The 21,713-nt window shown below is 40.3% G+C and overlaps 1 protein-coding gene across 1 annotated transcript in view; it reads right to left on the bottom strand.

Annotated features, from left to right (window-relative positions):
• Arhgap20 (Rho GTPase activating protein 20) overlaps window positions 1-21,713 on the bottom strand; it is a 53,411-nt gene that overhangs the window by 16,147 nt on the left and 15,551 nt on the right. The window contains exons 3-7 of the mRNA XM_042682710.1: window positions 10,868-11,032; window positions 7,094-7,243; window positions 4,128-4,169; window positions 3,109-3,193; window positions 548-625 (exon numbers count right to left, since the gene is read on the bottom strand). Coding sequence (XP_042538644.1) covers window positions 548-625; window positions 3,109-3,193; window positions 4,128-4,169; window positions 7,094-7,243; window positions 10,868-11,032 — 520 coding nt within the window. The remainder of the gene's footprint in view (window positions 1-547; window positions 626-3,108; window positions 3,194-4,127; window positions 4,170-7,093; window positions 7,244-10,867; window positions 11,033-21,713) is intronic.

A 21,713-nucleotide genomic window follows, 5' to 3' on the forward strand; every position in this document is an offset into this window, starting at 1 on the left:
CTTTGATCAAATTTGCTCCTCTGTAATTCTTTTTATCCCCCATTAAAATTTTTTAATGTGCTTTACTATTAATCTATTTTCACAGTCACCACCCTCCCGGATACCAGCGCCTCTTCTCCCCACCTTTCGCTGTCCTTGATGTAAAAATTCTACTACAGAACACATTATTCTGAATTTGTCATTATCCCAAGACCAACTCTTAGGCAAACAGTCAGATAATGCCAAGAAGGAAGGGGAAAAGAAGGCTGAAAGTCTAATAAGAATTTTCTAGCAAAGATGTTTTTGTGTGTGAATGGAGATATACAGTGCACTTAGAGTAAAGCTTTCCTGTCTTTATTTTCTACATACGGGGGACAAAATAGGACAGATATGTTATCTTACAAGGCATAGTATTTACATCTAAGTTTACTAAATATTACTGTGAATCAAAAATTTCTTTATAATTAGGATGTAGGAAGTAGAGGCAGGAAGATTGTGAATTCAAGGCCAGCCTTGAGATTCTGTCTCAAAGCAAAAGAAATAAAAAATATCTAGCAGAGTAACTTACGGTTATCCCTAGCATTTGTAATGACATGTTGATGACTTCACTCGCTGTATCTGAATTCATTACTGTTATAGTTTTGGACTGTAGGGAGGAAAAAAGAAATAAGAGATATATCTACAAATAAGGAAATTAAAGACAAATAATCATTGCTAAATGATGATCCAAAGACGAATCTTGCTTTCAAGCACAAATAGAATAAAGCACGAGACTTTAAGTAGGACACAGACCCATAATTCTTTTACCCCTTGATATGCCCTTTACTAAAACATTTCTTTTTCTTGTAGAACCTAAACTCAAAAAATACGAGAGCTTAAACAAAGAGTATACATGGACCCACTTCACATCACATACACACACAGCAACTCAGTCAGGCTGTCCCTCTGCCTCATTTGCATATTGCAGTGGGAAATCTGAACAGAGAAAGTGCTGGGTCTCTCTTTCTGTACTCATAATATGGACTTCTATGTCTTTGCATGATATAAAATCAGCTAAGGAAAGTCAGAATAGAAACTGGTTACAAAGTACACATGAAGCCCATTACTATCTAAGTTTTTTCTATGTGTCTAGCCCTTGTGTCTACTAAGACTTTCATGAGAGGAATTAAGAATCAGTGAGCACTGAACATAGTAGAGAGCTCAACTCTCTCACCGGCTATGCAGGTAGGTTTGTATACAGGATAATTATCAGATAAATCAGCAGGTGGCTCTGATAGCCAAGGATTACATGATACACTCAAAAAAAGTGGCATGAAAAAAACAAGTAAAATTAAAAATAGAGAAGTTTAAATCTCCTGAGAATGTATGGGTTCTAGACTTTCTTTTCTGTGGGCCAAGTACTTGTCTGGACAAATTGTTTTTATTTGAATTTTAAAAATTGTTTTAAAAAGATCATTGTAAATGCACTGATTTCAAAATGCGCTTCTTATTGTCCCAAATACAGCTTTAGAAAGGGCTTCTGCATCTGTTTTTCAAGTCTACAAGCCACCTTGATTCCATTTAAAGACACTCTCTCGTAAAGTCTTTTGTAAAGAATCTTTCTAATTACCTGGATACTAAGCTAGTTTTGCTAACCATTAGACATATATGCTCCACAAAGTAATTACAGAAGTATATTTTCCCCTGCATGGCTTTCTGGGAGTCAGCACAAATGAATGGTAGAAGGTAGAGCACTTTGGCTAGAAATCAAATAACAGAAAATGGAAAGACCTGGGTATCCATTCCAGATCGGCAGAATTCACTGACAGGCTCTGCACCACAAGAGGCCAAGAATAATCTATTTCCCCCACATGCACTACTCTTGGGGGTGATCTTTCTAGAAGCAGAGCTGGCCGAGACATTGGCTCTGTCACTTCATCCTGGATGTAGCCTCACTTTTAATGATAAATAAGTCAGGGGACTTTCCATGAAAATTCTTTTCATACTGAACTACCCCTCCACTGTACCAAAGCAAACAGATCATGGCAGTCTCCTACCGTAAAAATGTGAATAGTTGCTGCAAGAATTTAAGTCAGATACCTGAACTGGTTAGAATATATGCCTAACTTGGGTTTTGTCCAATGCATAACTCATTCAGACTACATAGCTTTCCACAAAACTATTCCATGCGGTCTAGGGCTACTAGATGGACAGTCCACAGCATAAAAATATGATTTTCCAGCCAAGCACTGGTGGCTCATGCCTGTCATCCTAGCTACTCAGAAGGCTGAGATCTGAGGATCAACATTTGAAGCCAGCCAGGGCAGGAAAGTCTGAGAGACTCTTTATCTACTATTAACCACACACACACCCATGCACACACACACACACAAAAAGAGCCAGAAATGGAGCTATGGTGCGAAGTGGGAGAGTACTACTAGCCTTGAGTGAAAAAGCTTACCTAGGTCTGAGTTCAAGTCCCCAGTACCAGCGCACACACACACACGCACACACACACAAAGTTTCCAACTTGTTTATAATGTCTCTGATCTTGAACTACAGCCTCAGCCAACCCACTACACAGACTGGTATTAAAGACCATACCAAAACACTGGGAGTCGGAAGCATGCTATCCCTTACAAAAGCCATCTTCCACAGGTGACCCATTTTTTTCTTCACCTGAGGGATTCAATCCTCCAAATCTCAAAGAATGAAGGACTTTTCCTGAGCACTCTTGACTTAAGAATTGACAAGCAGTGGGAAAAAACCCCTGAAGAATACTTCCCTATACAGAAAATATCTCCTTATAGAAATTGCTTACTAACTGCCTTTTGCTAACACAAATCTCCCCAGAATCATTCATGCCAGGGAGAGAAAAGACACATCTCACAGGCCAGAATCTTTCCAGGGGTGAGTGTTAAATACTATGGTGAACACAGATCTCTCACTGCTTTTTCTCCGTGGTTTCCTTTCATACATACAAAGATTTGCACAGACTCAGGAAAAAGCATTTCCCCCCAACTATGGTATTTCAGTAGCACATTCATACTTTGTCATCTGTCTGTCTGTCTGTCTGACTCCTTGACTCCATGCTGTTCTCTACCTGAGGCAGGGACTTGGAATTGAATTTTCTGGCCGAGAAACACTTACATAGGCACAATTCCCAATGTCCTTGGTGAAGATTTTGAGGGGAATGCTCTTCGGGTAGTCCTTCTCTTTCTCTAGATTGATGTATCTAATCAAATGCAACAACAACCCAAAACAACACTGAGTCAGATGGAATTCGCTGACGGCTTACTTTTCAAAATCAATCGCTTTTGATCACATTCGCAATCGGCTTAAGTACTACTTTTCAAAAAGACACGGGAGAGACTCAGCCAAGTCAGATTACATGGTGGGTTGAAAGAGAATTTTAAAAAATGATTTCTTCAGGACATTAGGCATGGGCACCAAAAAAAACCAAAACCAAAACCCAGAAAGAATGAGACATGCATTTTGCTAAGTGAGGTTCGAGAATCATGATCAGGGTCATATAAATAAATATATAGATCGATTTCTTCTTAAAGTCTCCCTGCCTATTCTGAACAGGTTTGGCCCCATATATTTACTAAGTGTGAGAATATATTCAATACTTCACTAGGCCAACCCAGAGCCATGGCTTCTCATTTCCCATTTAGTTTTCAACCAGCCTGGAATTCTTAACTCTCCCGTAGCTTGTGGAGGGGGAAAGGGCAGGAAGGAGGAGAGCTAGGGGTTTAGCTGAGGAGCTGAAGTTGGCCATTTTGGTCTAGATACTGGATGGTAGGGAGAATTGATTTGTGAGGTAGACTACAGAAAATTGTGCACTTTTGAACAAATCTATTAGCACCAATTGGTAGTTTGAGGATGACAGGAAAAGGTAGAAGAGATGACTTAATTTCTATCTAAAATGACTGAAACAAACCCCAATTTTCTCCTCCCAGGAAGGCTTACACCGAGAGAACATTATTTTTCTGTCAGTCGTTGCAACTATACAATCTAAACAACAGATGATATTTTTTGAGGGCAAGCGAGTAATGTCTAGTAAGGGTGAAGGGAAGAGTTTGGGGATATAACTCTTCAGCACACGATTTTAAGCTCTTTTACCACAGGTGAAACATTAAAAATCAGAATATTGAAAAAAAAATTACCTCTGAAGGAGAGTGAGCCACGTGTCCTTTTGTTCCGGACAACTGCCAACAAAGAAAGTAAGAGTGGAAGATTGAACCACAGAAGTAATTTATACCAACATTATATTCACAGACACCTCTCATTTCCACTCTGTAAGGAAGCTACATGGTTTGTGTAAAACAACAACAACAACAAAAAAAAAACATGTTCTGTACGTTTCTGTTGTAGAATTTTCCTTTGGCTTTTTCTCGGTTATTCTGTTGCTCTGCCAATATTTCTCATCTTTTCATGCATTTCAGTTTGATTTTTTTTCTTTTGGCCTCTTTATTTGTATTTAAAAATTATTTTCTGGTAATCTGGGGGATGAGTCACCTGGGGTGGGCTTCTGTTGCTGATCTTCTTTCTCCTTTTTGTCTCTTCTGTATGCCAAGGAATTTTCTGTTGTCTTCTTGACACTGTTCTAACTGTTCGACTTTATAGTCAGACTGTGTCGCTGCTTTGGTTTCAGCAGACAACGAATTTGGTGGGATGGAGTTACAAATTCTGTCTCACCGGTTCACCAACGAGTACACTCACTGAACAGCATTTGCATGTAGACAGTGGAACTCCCCTTTTCTCGTTCCTCTTGCTTTCCATTCACCTGGGTTGATTCGGACTCTGTACTCTGCTTCTTCAGGCCAGAGAGACTTACAGCGGTTTGTGAGTTTTAGTGACCCTGTACCCTCTGGTGCCTTAAAAACCAGGAAACTCACCCGACTGAGGTTGGTGCCTTCTTCCAAGTGCCAACTCTCCTCTCAAATCACCCCTGGTTTGTCACCTCTTCAGAATCCTTAGGTGAGTTACAATTGTGTGTATTTTGCTCAGCTTTCAGAGCTGTTATCCGTAGGCTGGTCAGTGTGCTAAGACTGCACTCTGCCATACCAGAGGCAGAATTCCTCAACCGTTGGCTTTGAGAGATCAAGTCATTTTAAAATCAAATGTATGTTTTTGCAAGAAAGTATTTTTTTTTCATTAGTTCACATTAACTATACAGTGTGGGAATTTTTTGGTGCTATGTCAAGACAAGAATACAATATTCATTGATCATATTTACTCTCTCTCATTCTTTAGACCAGTATGGTCACAGAGCTTATACAGTGAGTTTCTGTATTCATCTCACATCCTTTTACGTTCTTCTGATCCAATTCCTAAACACTGGTGCTCACATTTAAAATAAACTCTTGACGTGACTCAGATTTTGTCGGTTTTTCTTTTGATGGTCTTTTTTTTTTCTTTCTGTTCTTGAAGGCAATCCAATATCATATAACATTTACCTATTCCATCCACCCCAGGGTTGGTGTAGTTGCTCAGTCTTTCCTGATTTTGGTTTAGCTCTTCACAGTTTTGAGGAGTACTGCTCAGAGATTTTACAGACTTGTCTTCGCTTTGTGTTTGGCAGATGGTCTTATCATGGCTAGATTAGCATTTATTTATGTATTTTTGTTTTTGCAGGGAGGGAAACACTACAGAGGCGAGTTGTTCTCTTTATCACCTTATAGGAAGGGGTTCCATGTCACCACCATGACATTTCTGATGATGTCAACTTTAACCACTTGGCTACAGAGCCATAGTTTGAGCAATGCTGTGTGAGGAAAACATGTCCCCATGTCTTCCCCCTCTTGAAGTTGCATAGGAATTCTTTTCATTAAAAAGATCACTTGGAATTCCTCCTTTCACCAAACGGATTCAACAACAGGAAGTGATGATATCTGTAGAAATCGGTTTTTTTAAACCAAAAAACAAATACGCAGAAAATGACCCCCCAATAACACGCTTTTCCCAAATAAGCTCTTAAAAGCTCATGGTAGGCCGGCAATGCATAACAGAATTTAATGGCATGCTTGTCCTTATTAAAAGATTAACAGCTTGGAAGATATTTTAGTTGTCTGGTTTCAAGATGATGCCTGAATAGTTTGTTGCTACTGGAAAGAGAAGCAGAACAAAAAGCCTCAGGTGCATGTCATGTGTATTTGCCTTGAAGCGTAAAACAAAGACTGGAGTATGGATACAATTGCTGGAAACGACAGATGTGAATCAGCAAACTCTAACTAATCATGTCCTGGCTAATAAGGACACATATTCTGAATTTATGAATCTATTCACCACTCTCCAGGCTTCAGACTGAGTCTTAGGAAAGTAATTTTCACTCCATAATATCAGAAATTCACTTTTGATGGTCATATCTCTGCAGACACCAAATCAGAAAGACAATTCAGGGAACTTAGTCTTGTATCACACTTCATTTTGTTCGCATAACACAACACTACTGTTTTGGACAATCTGGGAGTACTATCAGGGAAAACTCATTCCTCAAACTTAGACTGGATTATTCTATAAAAGTTGCTTGGGTGAAGATTTCTTTCAGTGGCTTGCAAAGACTGATCAGGTTTAATAACCAATATATAAAACAGATACCTTGGCATTGGGGAAGCAGAGAGGGTCCTAGAGGTCTGACGACTCGATTCCACACTCCTAGTCCAGGTATTCTAGTAGAACCCTTTCACAAAAATATCTCAGGCCACGCCAAGGAAACAACTCTAAAAATTCCCAATATTTATCGTTTATTTTTAAACATTCAAATGAAAAAGTATGGCTTTAAAAAATAAGGCACATGAATAACTGACTTAAATACCTAATCAGAATACAAGGTTTTTCCTTAAAAAAATTAGAGGAACAAAATGTGTTTTCAATGGTAGCCAATCCAGCTGGGAAGGTGGCTCAGTGGTAGAATACTTGTCCAGCATGCATGAAGCCCTGGGTTTCATTCCTCAATACCACATACACAGAAAAAGCTAGAAGTGGCGCTGTGGCTCAAGTGGTAGAGCGTTAGCCTTAAGCAAAAGAAGCTCAGGGCCCTGAGTTCAAGCCCCAGGACTGGCAAAAAATTGAAAAATTAAAAAAAAATTAGCCAATCCAAGCAAAGAGGAAGAGCAGCTGCGGTTCCTACCTGAAAGTAGCCACAAAGTTCACCGTGGGCCAGCCCAGGACAAAGGACTTGGTGGCATTAGTGTGGCCTTCTCCCACTTCGTCCACACAGCTAGCTGTCCACATGTCAGTCAATTTTATTTTATTTTTTATCTTAAAGTTATTGTTGTATCTAGAAAGAGAAAAAACAAAACGGGTTGTGAGCTCACCATGTAAGGACAAGTTATAACTGTAGGATGCTTTTCAGACTACCGTTTCTGTATCAAAGGTGGTTCAAAACCACCTAGACCAAAGTGCCTTTCTTTTACTATCATTATCTTTAAGTAGCTACACAAAGGAGTTGCCATTGAACAAAGTGGTTTATGAATGCAATAGCTCTTGATCCGTGTCACCCCTTTCAACATCTCATCCATCCCTCCCCAGGACGGCGCCTTTTCTCCAAAGACAAGAACATCTCTTCATCCCACTCCAGGCTGAAATTAGAAATCTCAGGAAAGAACAGGGTATGTGCGCATATGTTTTGGAAGACATCAAATAAGGGATTTCCAGAGGCTTCCTTGACCAACCTGGCTGCTCAAGTTAGCATGCTGATAATTTCATTTTCCAAAAAAGCTGCTTTCCTTAAAGCCAAGCAGCCAGCTGTGGATGGCTCCTACCTGTGATCCTTGCTCCTCAGGAGCCTGAGATCTGAGGATCAAGGTTTGAAGCCAGCCCCTGGAGGGAAGGGAAGTCTGTGAGACTCTCATCTCCAATTAACTACCAAAAAAGCTGGAAGGAGAGCTGTGGCTCCAGTGGTAGAGCACTAGCCATGAGTAAAAGAAGCTCAGGGACAGTGCCTAGGTCCTGAGTTCAAGTACCAGAATCAGCCCATGCATACGCACGCATGCAGGCACACACACTTGCACACACATACACATTCACACACACAAAGAAAATAGAAGAGAAGAACAACAGGCAACAGGATCTCTTCTTCTTTTTTTTTTTTATTTCTTTAGCTCTACCAGGGTGTCTCTAATTGTTACAAGAAGACGGTTGGCATAATTGTGGGCAACGAATGTCTTAACACTTCAGTGTCAGGTGATTGTCACAGTAGATTTTGACGTCGTTGGCCTTTGAAATGCTGGATGAAAGGTTGATTCCTCAGGCCTAGTGTATGACAGAAAGCATTCATAAACTGGCCACACTATTTTTCTATACGCTGAGCACTGGATTTGGAACAACAACTTACCTGAAATTTCCTGCTACTACAAAAATTCTCACTTGTTTACTTTCAAAAATATTTGAGTGGCTGAATATTAAAGTGTACAATTTATTGACAAGTTGAAAAACATTGCCATCTTATGAAAGATTAAAGAAAACCCCTTAGAATTATAATACACTTTGAACTGAGTTGTAGCAAGACTTTCCAGCCTTTAGAAAAGCAAGTTTATTTTAATTTTATTTTTCATCTATTTTACCTCACATTCTGGCAAAAGAGAAAAAAAAAACCCAAAACTGAACCCAAAGGACAAATCAAACCAAACCCTGTAATCTAAAATTAGAACCTAAACTAGAAGAGAATACAAAGAGAGAGAAAGCAAATAGACTTCACGTGATTATCATTCATCTCTGGGGACCTGGAAGATGACCTACTTTTAATCAGCAGTAAAATTGCTTTTTGACAATTTCTCCCTGAGCCTCCCTAAGGCCCTGTGATGTGGAAATGCCATATATTTTGACCTCATTGACATATTTCATACAAATGGTGGGGCTGAGACTTAATGAGTTAAAAAGCACTGATAGACAAAATACCCAGGGAAATTCAGGACCTCCTATACATAAGGAGGTAGAGCCAGAGAGATTACCAAAAGCCAAATAGCTTAAGTATCACAGCTGCAATCTGAACTGGGGGAGGGAGCTGCTTCTGAAGGGTAGTTCTGAATCACTACCCTTCTCCCCCCCACACCCCCATGGTCTACTTTCTTGTCTAACACAGATTGCTAAAGACTGAAAAAATATTGTTATTATAGAGTTGATATACAGAGGGGTTACAGTTACATGAATCAGGTAATAAGTCATGAGTACAATTCTTTTGGAACCATGTCTCCCCTTCCATTGCTCTCTCCTGGATTTTCCCTCCCGTCCCCAGCCACAAGATGTACAGTTCATCTTCCATGTAGTGTCTAGTGAGTATTCCTGTTGTATTTGTTTACCCTATGTTCCGCCTATTCTGTGCCCTCCCTTATTCCCCCAACTACAAACAAACCAACCAGACAAAAGGAAAAGAGAACAAAAACAGCAGCAATGCTAACGTTACAAAATGTCTCTTTTCCTTTTCTTGGACTTCGTTTCATAGACTATTGAAAACTTTCTTGATAAGAGAGAGAGGAGAAATAGGTTAGGAACATTTATGGACATAAAGCCAGGCGAACCAAGCTGGTAACTCCTGCCTGTAATCCCTGCTACTTGGGATGATTACAGTTCGAGGTCAGACTGGGCAAAAAGTTAGCAAGACTCCATCAGGGCCAGGAAGCTGAGCGTGTGTTGGTATGCAGAGCGATTCCAACTGCATGCCAGGCACAGGAAGAAGAATCACGGTCCCAGGCTGGCCTGGGACTCATAACTGAGAATACCAGCTGCCTTCTAAATAATTAAATGCTTGTAAAACAGATCCCATCATTAAAGTAAAGAGGAAGGCCCTAATTTTATTGGAGAAACTATTTATCTTTCTAATGAATATCGAGAGTGGTCGGGAAGGCCCCCAGCTGGCTTTCATGCATGTTCTAATTTCCTACAGGAAAGAATGACAAGAGTGGCAACCATTTCCAGCAAGTGTGGTCAACACGGGGCACAGACTGGAGCAAATGTAATACCCGAGTTGGTAACAGGGGGCGCCCGCCCATGTTCTCTACTGCGTCTGCTCCAATTCAACTCAGATTAAAAACAATAATAAATGTGGCCACAGGGGCCATTGTTTAGCCCCCTTGAGTTTGCCCCTGTAAGGGCGAGCTGAAGACTGAACCGCCGTTTCTGAAGGAAGCCTGAAAGTGAGCTGGCGAGACACCAAGTCCACCTGCTCCCCTCCTACCTGCTGCTGTGACCAGCAGTGCTAAGTGCTCGTCTCAAATTAGTTCAGCAAATTCAAGGGTGCCAGGGCTCCAACTGCCCTCCAGTTGAGGATGACAAGGGACGTGCCAGACTCAAGTTTGGTATTGCAGAGACGTTCCTCTTGGTTGTTGCTTTATTTTTTAAAAAAATGTTCCCATCTCCCCTCCCCATGAAATATAAAGCCCCCACATTTGAGGTCAAGCTAGAAAAGAGAATGATCATGTCCACGACATTCTTTATGTAACCCTTACCTGTATTTAGGTCCCAGCACACATAGGGACCCAGTACTTTTCTGGGGGGAAATTATTTTAAAAGATATAAAAGACTTCTGTCACTGCAGCTACTCAGGAGGTTGAAATCTGAGGATCACAGTTCAACGCCAGCCCAGGCAGGAAAGGCTGTGAGACTCTTATCTCCAATAAACCACCAGAAAACCGTAAGTGGTGCTGTGGCTCAAGTGGTAGAGTGCTTGCCTTGAGCGGAAGAGCTGAGGGACAGCGCCCAGGCCCAGAGTTCAGGCCCCACGAACAACAATAACAAAAAGATATAAAACTCCTTTTTTTTTTTTTTCAAAAGCAAAACAAACAGGAAACTCCAGATATTAGCTCTCAGAGCAGAAGGCTAAACATTCTTTTGGCCAGTGTGGTCTCCCTTTGTGGAGATGCACTTTTACAATGATAACAGGAAGAGAGGGGAGCAGTATACTCACTTGATTTTGGTCGCCACGAACAGATCGTTGAATAGGAAGAGGTGGCGCTCCTGCCTCTGCAGGCCTCTTTTGAGTTCCACCTGGCCATCAATCAGCAGAGTCCTGTTGGAGCACAGGAAGGATGACAGGAACGCACACGTGTCGATGCCGGCTGAGGGACTGTCCCTGTAACAGGCCACGGGGTGCAGATCTGTTACTCAAATGATCCACTCCAAGACAAAGGTTGATAAAACTGCTGCTTCTATAGTTGGTCCTGGAATAGATTGCATGCTGCAGATCAGCCAGTCTAAGACAAAGCTTTACAAAATTGTTGCTTATCGCTGGCCAAGAAATATGGAACAGGATACAGTTTCAAACACCACATTAGGAAGTGGCGCTGTAGCTCAAGTGGTAGAGTGCTAGCCTTGAGCTGAAGAGCTGAGGGACAGTGCTCAGGCCCAGAGTTCAAGCCCCACGACCGACCAAAAAAAAAAAAAAAGAATCTCAAATGCCACATTAGTGTCTTAATCAATCATATACACATATGCACATGCACATATACATGTTTTAATCACATACATATATAAACATACACACATATATGCATGTATATACACATATACACATATATATATATACACACATATACATTTATAGGAGGAAACAAACACAATAATCTGTCTTTTCAAATTGCAACCCCAGTCAGTGCTTCCTGCTAAAAAATATATTCCACAGTAAGATGACTCTGAAGTATTTATTTTCATGTGGCATGCAGTTTCTTTCAGTCTCTTGTAGTGTGGGAACGAGGGAAAGGTAAGATGATAACCTATGTATCCTCTTCATACAGCCCGGGAGTATTGACAAGTTCTAATCTGAACACAGCTCTAAAATGATCTAACAATGATGGCAAGCAGAGGCGATGAATTAACCTTCTATTGCCACTTATTTATATATTAACATTCCCTTTTCCAATGGATTAATGAAGTCATTTCTGAAAGGCAAGGACAATATTTATTTGTTTGCTTTTTATTTGTAGTAAAAAGCAGCTAACGGCTTCCCCTGAAACCTGATCAGAGTAATCTCTCTCGATATTATCCCTAAGGATTAATTTAAAAAAGAGTTTACCTTTAGCAACAGCCTTTTTTGGGGGGGAGAAGGAGGTTGTGGGGCTGGAACTCAGGACCTGAGTGCTGTCCCTGAGCTTGTTTGCTCAGTGCTAGCACTCTACCATTTTGAGCCACAGCTCCACTTCCATTTTTTGAGTAGCTAATTGGACATAAGAGTCTCATGGGAACTTTTCTGCCCTGGCTGGCTTTGAATCATGAACCTCAGATCTCAGTCTCCGGTAGGAACACTTTTTTAAAGTGCTAGTATTGCTTCTTATTGATCACCAAAGAAAGTCAACTAAAACTCTTAGAAAGGGCTATGTTTAGAAGTGGCCATCAACTAGAGATTCTAATGACAAGCACTAGATAGGATCCAGACAACTGGCATACTAACTAGCACAGAGCTGTCACTCAGTACTTGTTCAATAGCTGAACACAATTTACCTTCTAAAGCCCCACATTTCAAAGCCTTTTCCAAATGCCATCTCTTCTATGAACATTTTCTCAATTGAATGTTTGCTTGTCATCGCATGTACGGCTGATCTTTTGCTTCCTATCTCTCAAGAATTCTTCATTCACCATCTATTGAGCACACCATGCAATCAATTGCTCATAGTAAAGGATGCCTGTGCTGGGTTCCTGACATGTCACAGGTATGGGGCGTGGATTCGGACCATGCCTTCAAGGAGTCAGCAGTCTGACGGGAATAGATGAGTGAACACTGTGATACACCACAGAGACAGAGCAGTACAAGGAACAGAGAGGAGGAAAATGGGGCCCCTATCTGAGGCTGAATGACTTCCATTTCTTAGAGGGTGGACAGACAGATGGGTGAAGAGGCAGGGAGCATCACAAGGATGAGCGGGTGTTTCCACAACTGTTGGGAATTCAGGAAGGCGGAGGTAACAAGGGCCTGGGAAGCACCCCGGTAGAAGGAGCTTGATCAGGGGAGTTTTCTTTCCACGTTAGGGGTTATTCAAACCTTGTCTCAGCCAGCTGGTCACCCACACCCAGTTACTCAGGAGGCTGAGATCTGAGGATTGTGCTTCAAAGCCAGCCCAGGCAAGAAAGTCTGTGAGACTCTTATGAACCACCAGAAAACCAGAAGTGGAGCTGTGGCTCAAAGTGGTGGAACAAAAAAGGTCAGGTACAGTGCCCAAGCTCTGAGTTCAAGCCCCACAACTGACCAAAAAAAAAAAAAAAGGCAAAAAAAAAACAAACCTCAAATCACTTTGTAAGCTTTTAAGCAGGACACTGTGATTTGAAATTAAGTTGAGGAAAGTATAAGAGGAGGGCCATTTAGAAGAAGAGAGAGCCATCAGGGAAAAACAGGTGAAAACACTTTAAGAACTACTGACAATAAAGACAAAGTATGTAAATGAATTAACCATGGGCATGATGGGAGTGGGCTGAGCTGTGGAAATGAAGAAGGTATAACTGAGCACGAGAAAAAGAATCTAGCTTCTATGTACTTCACTATACTATTTGCTTACCCAACAGATATCCACATGAGCATCTACCTGTGTGCGCTAGACATTGTGTTAAATAGTGAAGATATGGGAGAAGTACGTTACTCAGGAAACTTTGGCTATAGTCCCAGAGCTCAGTTTCTAGCAAACACTGAAACCCACTGTTCTATTTGGTTTTGGCATTTTGCAGGAAAGGATGGTAGCCATGAAGGTTGGGAGAACTAGCTCTATTCTGGATATGTTTCAAAGGCAGAACTTGTTACGATTTGACAGTAAATCAACTACTTAGGTGGAGGCAGAGATAGGGAATTTTGTTAGGTTTGAAATATCTATTAAATGGCGTCAAAACAAATGTTTTAAAGCTAGAGGAAGAGATTGGCTCATCTAGGGAGGTGGATAGATGTAGAACTGGTTCAAGTGTTGAGCCCTGGGTACTTCTAATGCTTCTAACACTTAGGCAAAGAAGGAACCAAGTAGAATGAGCTGTCTGGAAACTCAGAAGACAAGGGAAGAAAGGAGAGACTCGGGAAGTTAATGGCAAAGAAAAGCTCAGCTGTTATGGATGGACACTGATGAAGACATGATTCCAATTGGATTTACCTTTACATCAAATTGTAGGAAATTTATTACTCTGCAAGGACACTAGATTCCATTTTCGGGAAAAAGTTATTGAAAAGACATTCAAAGAAAATTGGAAGCACACAAAAGACATCTCTAAGTAAAAGGAAGTACCAATAAAATGGTATTGGTCATTATTGAGGAGAACTATTTACAAAGCCCCACTATAATAGATAAAAGAGTTAAAATTTGTAAAGGCATTTTTTAATAGTTAAGGGAGACAATTTTTTTAGGTATCCAAGAGACTTCTGTCCATAGTGTTCATAAACCATCTTCTTTCAGATGAGGTTGTAAAAGATGTTCTAGATTTTATCTTTGTGGGGGAGGATCGTGGGAAGAGAAGGAGCAAGGAGAGGAGGAGGAGGAGTGGCCAGGACAAGAGAGGAGAGCAGGGAGAATGTGTGCATGAGCACACACATTGTGTCTTTGTTTTAGATGGTCAGCTATGGAGGAAGTTGACTGTTATTTTGGTAGCAACTCAATGGAAAAACTCATATGGCCCAAACTGGCCAGGGGAGTGAGCATTCCTGCTAGTTAATGGTGGAGCGATAGGAGTGCTTACAGTTCTATTCTATAAACGTCTCTTCATATTTTAGAATTCCTTAATGAACATGTAAGAAAACAATTGAAAGGGCACTCCCCAAATAAAGCTATCTCTGTCAGAATGAAAACAAATTCAGCTCAGTGAACACATGGTCCAGATCTCTACACTCAGAGTTTTGCGACTCAGAAGTTTGCGCAGTTCTGACACCAATATATCAGAGCTCTATTGTTGAACCAGCAATTCCAGTTGAGTTATCCAATCTGCCCAATCTGCTTACTGGAGGTTAAAACATTAAAAAAAGAAGGTGTTCTTGGTTCCTTTATCCTATTTTCTCCTATCTCCATCTTATTTTTCTTTTTAATAAAAAATAGACAACAGGATTAAGTTCAGGATTAAGAATTAGCCTACTTCAGGCTGCAGGTGCACAAACATAATCATAAACACATTTTTATATAATAAATGAAAAACATGTGTTTAGCAAAACATAAGAGGAAAGAAAAACATTGGGGATGATAATAATAAAAACAAACAGCAGGATGACAAGGAATAATTCACATGTAGAAATTCACCGCAAAAGCCCTTTAAAGCCAAGGAGCTGAATTTACAAGTTTAGTCAGATTTTACTTCTTGTAATTTTGATATGGAAATGTTATATTTGTACAGTGCATAGTTTAAGAAAAATTCAACAACATTCAGAATTAACACATCCAAATTATACTTTAAGGTGATATAGTTCAAATAAGTCAACACTCCTTTTTCTTTTTCTTTTCTTTCTTTCTTTCTTTTTTTTTTTTTGGCCAGTACTGAGGCTTGACACTGGGCCTGGGTGCTGTCCTTTTTGCCCAAGAGTAGGAATAGGCTCTACCACTTGAGACATCACTTCTGGCTTTTTCTGTGATTTCACTGGAGATAGGCATCTCACAGACTTTCTTGCCCCAGATGGCTTTGAACTGTGATCCTCAGATCTCAGCCTCCTGAGTAGCTAGGATGACAGAAGTGAGCCACTAGCATCCAGACAGCTCCAACATTCATTTTTAAATAAAAGTTCATACAGATTCTGTAGATTATTACATGGATAAGAGAATATTATGAAGAAATATGTGGCTATAGGTTCAGCTACTGAAATGAAATAGAAAAAAAAGATTTTAACTATGTTTTATCTATTACCACTTACTAAAAAGAAATATATAAAAAGAAAGAAAAAGAAATGAAAGCTGGGCACCAGTGGCTCATAGCTGTTATCCTAGCTACTCAGAAGGCTGAGATCTGATAAAGGAATATTATGTGTAACTTTGTGTTCATTAAGTTGACAACAGGATGAAATGGATTCATTCCACTGAAAGGCCAAATAACTAAAAGTGACCCAGGAAAGTACTGAATACTCAATTAATTCTTCATTTTATCTATGAAAGAAACTGCCACAGTAATAAAAGCAAAAATTAAAAAAAAAAACACTCCAACCTTCCCAGAAAGAAAACTCAATCCTTAGATAATTGCACTGTGTTTACTATCAGATGTTTTAGAAAGAAATAGAAGCACATCCTCTTTGAAGCTGGGGTTTGCATTTCCCAGGTTCTTTCCCCTGTGGGTGTCCCTAGGGGGCTGTTCATGCAGCTGCCCCAGTCCAGTGACCAAAGAAAGAGGGAGAAGCCACCATCAAGATGGAAGATTCGTTTTTTATAACCTAATCGCTGAAGTGACATGCTATTGTTGTTATTGTTGGTCATGGAGCTTGAACTCTAAGCCTGGATGCTGTCCTTGAGCTCTTCAGCTCCAAGTGAGTGCTATACCCCTTGAGCCACAGCGCCACTTCCAGTTTTCTGGTGGTTCACTGGAGATAAGAGTCTCATGGACTTTCCTGCCGGGGCTGGCTCTAAACCATGAACCTCAGATCTCAGCCTCCTTCCTGAGTAGCTAGGGTTACACGCGTGAGCCACAAGTGCCCACCGTGACATACTATTGTATGGTTTATAACAGATCAATTCTGATACAGAGTCACATGAGATCAGACAAGACTACACAAGGACTCATTTGGGCCCGCTGTAGGGTTTGGCTTACAAAATGAACTCGCAAGAAGTCACACACGGACGTATACTAGTTATTGCAAATAAGGGAAACCATGGGACCTATGTTTCTTTGGGCCTGGCTTATTTCACTTGATATAATTTTAGTGTGGTCTTGTTTGTGATAATTTGGGTAAATGCCCAAAAGTATATGTCTGAGTCAAGCAGAAAAAGTCAGGTAAGTTGATGTTAGGGGAATGAACCCCAAGATAAGTATTCAAATGTGTTTTTGTTTTTGTTTTTTTTTCCTTTCATGCAATTGTTTCTAACATATTTATAAGATGATTTCTTTGTTGCTTTGTATGTCCCTCCCCCACGGTATAACCCCTGCTTTCACTGTATTTGATGTTGGTATAATTTGTGGAGGGGAAGGGAAAAAACAAATCGTTTAACTAGGGATACAGGTAGACCCATTGCAACAATGAGATGTATAAGACCTTATGTCAAAAAACAAACTTTACAACTTTGGGGGAGGGGGTGGGGGAGGATTGGGTGGGGGGAGCAGAGGAAGATGGGAAGGGATGGGAAGGGGAAACAAAGAGGAGGCAACAATGCTTGATAAGAAATGTACTCGTTATCTTGCCCATGTAACTGTAACTCCTCTGTACGGTATTCTCACAAAAAAAAAAAAAAAAAAAAAAGTCACACACGGATCCCAGATAAGCAAACGCGTGGCTCTACACAGGGAGGGGATACTTATTTTTCTTATTTTTTTTAGCAGAGTGATGGACGCACACTGTGAGATGTCTCAAGGGGGGCGCTGGTGGGTTAAAAGAGCGAACGTACAGAAGTTTTATGCATATAGATGGAATACTTTTTTGCCATGAAATTAAAAGTACAATGCTTTATTTTTAAGTTATATGCAAAATCAAGGATTTACAAAAGACCATCCCTCGCGTTTTTCTATTGTCTGTGCTACCGAGTTGCTGTTAGAATTGTTGGGGGTTGGTGAGAATAGGAAAGACGCCGTGCAGTCCAGTGGTCCTCCCCTACCCCCAGCTCTGCCAATCTTGTCACATGGCTAGCAGAGGAGGAAATGGTCTCAGGAAGGATGGTCTACAGGAAGGACACACAGTCCCAACCAGGCCATAATGCAATTGCAACAAAAATGTACCCAGCCATGAAACGCTATGAAATAGAGCATGGTATTCACTCTTTGAACGGGTCAGTCCCATTTTACAGGTAAGGAAAGTCCACAAAAGGCAAAAGGCCATGTAACTCGTTGAAGTTCTCGCAGTTACTCAGAAGGGTTGAAACTCGCTCCAAAGCTGGCCCAGAGCTTTCTCTGAAGCACAACAATCTGAAGCGCCTCCTTAAGTCGTAACATCTGTTCTGTTTCCTTCGTGTTTTTTTTTTTTTGTTGTTCTCAAGGTTCTGAAGGAAAGTCAATCACGAAGTGCCAAAAACACTCTGGGAAAACCTTCAAGTTGCACTGGGAAGAGAGTATCTAGCTCAATAAATACAGTAATGGCATCTTCGGATGGCCTTGCTGTTCCTTTGGACAAGGGCGAGGAAGGGGAAACAGGCATGCGCTAATGAAGCAATGCTTTCCCGGTGCCAAAACCAAAGATAAAATTGAATCATGACTGCAATTAGCAAGAAAATAAGCTATAACATTGGAATGGAGAAATTAAATGGACGTGCTGTTCTGCAAGTATTAAAAAAAATAAACTAATTTGATCCTGTCAAAGTCCAGGAGAACATGGAAAAACTTAACACAATCTCCTAAAGATCTCCACCCAGAACTGCACCTGAAGAAATAGCACACAGCATCACACACACACACACACACACACACACACACACACACACACACACACACACACACACACACACACACACACACACACACACACACACACACACACACACACCCTGGCCATTTTGAAAGAATCTAAAATAGGACCAATCTTTACCACTTTATGCAGTGTCTTTCCTTTACATTTGACTTACACAACTCAAAAAGTTTTTCATTGCAGTGATAAAAGGGATAGAAGTATTTGGCCAAAGTTTGAAGGGTATGTGTTTAGGAAGCAGCAATTAGGATTCAGGGTATATGGCTTTTGAGTGACTACAATTATGACAAATAATTTAATAACTATAGGATTAGAAAGATGTCAATAAGTTACTAGAGTTCAACCTTCATTTACCTTTTAGGAAAATGAATGCCTTTACTGGATGTGCCCTGAGGCTTATCAGGGAGAATTTCGGTACATAAGCGAGGCTGTCCTTATACCCAGAACTGAACGCTGTTGTGCTAAAGACTAAGGCATCTGGGTGTGATGAGCGGCGTTGTGAATGCTCACCTTAGCAAACTTTTCTTGTCTTAGTGTCCAAGACGTTTGTCATGCACTATACCACACAGTGTAACTACAACACAGATCAACCGCTGATCTGAGTGATGATCACAGACCAAAAACTCGTTAAAAACCTGGAACTTCTCTTCCTTTCTACACTCCCTGGTTCATCAAAGACCGCTGGGGAGAAAAAAAACCCACCATTTAAGGCACCAACAGTTAACTCAGCCGCTCAGCTAAGTCTTCCTTCTTCTTGAAATCTAGCTTGTTTGATAAACTTTTTTCTTTTTAAATTGTGATGCAGCTGTTGTCAGATGAAAGCCTTCTTTTAAATCCTCTGCAGATGTCTGCTTGAAGTTGGATAAAAGTTTTGTTTTTTTTGTTTTGTTTTGTATCATCTACACATTATTATTTTAGAAGATCCAGGAGGCATCAGTAGAGACAGTTCTACCGCAAGGCTCAGATGAAATCGGGGCATGAGGGAAGGCGTGTGAAATGCCAGTAGAAAGAACACTGCTTCTTTGCTGTCTGACTCTACATTGCAAAGAAAATCATTCATATCCAGGAATGGGTCCCTTTTCACTTCTCAAGAGATAGTCATAATTTGGAAGCAGGTACCAGGATTTTCCTCTATCAAGTGCTACCTAAAATATGTGCCGATCATCTTGGACTTTGGAAAAAAGTTCCATGTTTCCAGCATGCAATGATTAGAAATGCAAAAAATCTGTATTGTTTTTGACCCCTGTGAAAAACAGTAGTGACATCTCTTAATAAAACAATTTGCTGATAATTCATAAAAATCTGACTTAATAGAACTTTTCAAGAACATTTGTTGTGCAATGGTGGACGAAATTCAGACTTTCTTGCATGCGTCTTGTAGTGGGATTTGATCTCCAATTTATTTTGCTACTCATTTTTGTGCCAGGAATAGGGCTTGAACTCAGTGCCTTGAATTCTCACTTGGCTATTTTGCTCAATGATTTAAACCACACCTCTACTTCAGGCTGTGTGCTGGTTAATTGGAGGTAAGAGTCTCTCAGCTTTGTCTGCCTTGGATAGCTTTAAACAATGATTCCCGGCTCTCAGCCTCCGGAGTAGCTAAGACTAGAGGCCTGAACCACTGGCACCTGGCTTGATGTTTAATTTTAAAAACACACACAAAAAGACAAGACACACAAAAAATGGAAAGAACCAATCTCAAAATCATACTAGTAATTAGCATAACTAGTTATTACTAGTTAGTTACTAGTTAGTAATTACAAATATTCTGTGTACATTCAGCCTAATCACTAACTGTTATAAGGCCATGGTCCTTTTGTTCACTTATTCCCCTAGAGAAACGAGATCAAAGCATATACAAAATTATGGAGCCATTGTGATCCTCTCCTAAGAACATCTCTCTTTAGTCCCACTGTGTGAATGTCTAGAATCTTGTATAATTTATCACATCCAAATGTATTTTTTGTCTTTTACTGTCCAGCATGTTTACTTATCAATTTACAGACACATTCTAGTTATAACAAATGAGGAAAACCATGCAACTTATGTTTCTTTGGGTCTGGCTTACTTGGGACAAAGGGTGAACAAAGGCTGCAGTGATATTCACTAGATACTATGTTGAAAATGAACTATACAACTCATGGGAGAGAGGGGTCAGGAGGGAAAAACTGGGAGAAAACAAGGGAAGAGGTGACACTGTTCAAAAAGAAATGTATTCATTATCTGACCCAGCTATACCCGCACTGTACACCCCCTTTACAATAACAATAAAGAACGATGTATAGTAAAATCATAAAATATGCATTAAAATAGTAATTCATAAGGAAAACATACACATTAACTTAAGCTGTTTTTCCTTACTGTTGACACAAAAGTCATATTCTGCAACTACTGAGCCTGTAGAAGGAAATGGCTCTACCAGAAGTAGCAAATATCACAGAGGTGCTAGGGGAGGCCTGGGTGGAGGAGCATGGCTGTGCATTATACTGCTTCACTGAGCCAAAGCAATCCTAATGGCATGTTCCAGTCACTCACGTGTTAGCACTTCTGCTAGCCTGGAGAGGATCTCCAGGCCCTACACCTAATTCCCTTTTGTTCTATGAAAGTCTATACACACATTTATTTTAATGTCACCTTTGGCATTCTGGAATTCACAGGTCTTGAGCATAATTTAAGAAATATAGGTAAAACACTAACAAAAATGTAAAGGAACAATAAAATGAATAATAGGTGCTGCATTTCCGTGTGTGTGTGTGTGTGTGTGTGTGTGTGTGTGTGTGTGTGTTCAGACACGATTCTCCTGAATGAGGATGAAGCAGTCACATGCATGACCTCCTTATAGTCGGTATATTTGCTATATTTAAATTTAAGAGCAGGATGCTAAGAAGTTGCTCAATGTGACGAGTGCACAAGATAATGTTCATCCACATGGCTTTGGGAAAGGTTCTAAAAAGAGCAAAGCAGCTGTGATTTTATAAAATGTAGCATCCATTAAAATGTACAAAAATACTTGTGTTTACATATAAAATAGGTAATATGCATGAATAATTAGACACAGTGTTCCCCCCCTTCTTTATTTTTTTTAACAGATCTACTGGACATAGGGCATTTGCACGTGATACAGGAATAAAATACACTACACGGGCTGTTTCATGGCTCACATCATCTGTGTGAAGGCTGCTCGCTAGAGTCCTCAGAAAAATCCAAACCAACAAACAACACTCTAGGAGCCATCTTTTCTATCATTACACAGACACCATTGATGCTTATA

Source organism: Dipodomys spectabilis, unplaced genomic scaffold (genome assembly GCF_019054845.1).
Source record: "Dipodomys spectabilis isolate Male_0828 unplaced genomic scaffold, ASM1905484v1 ptg000076l, whole genome shotgun sequence".
Lineage (NCBI taxonomy): Eukaryota > Metazoa > Chordata > Mammalia > Rodentia > Heteromyidae > Dipodomys > Dipodomys spectabilis.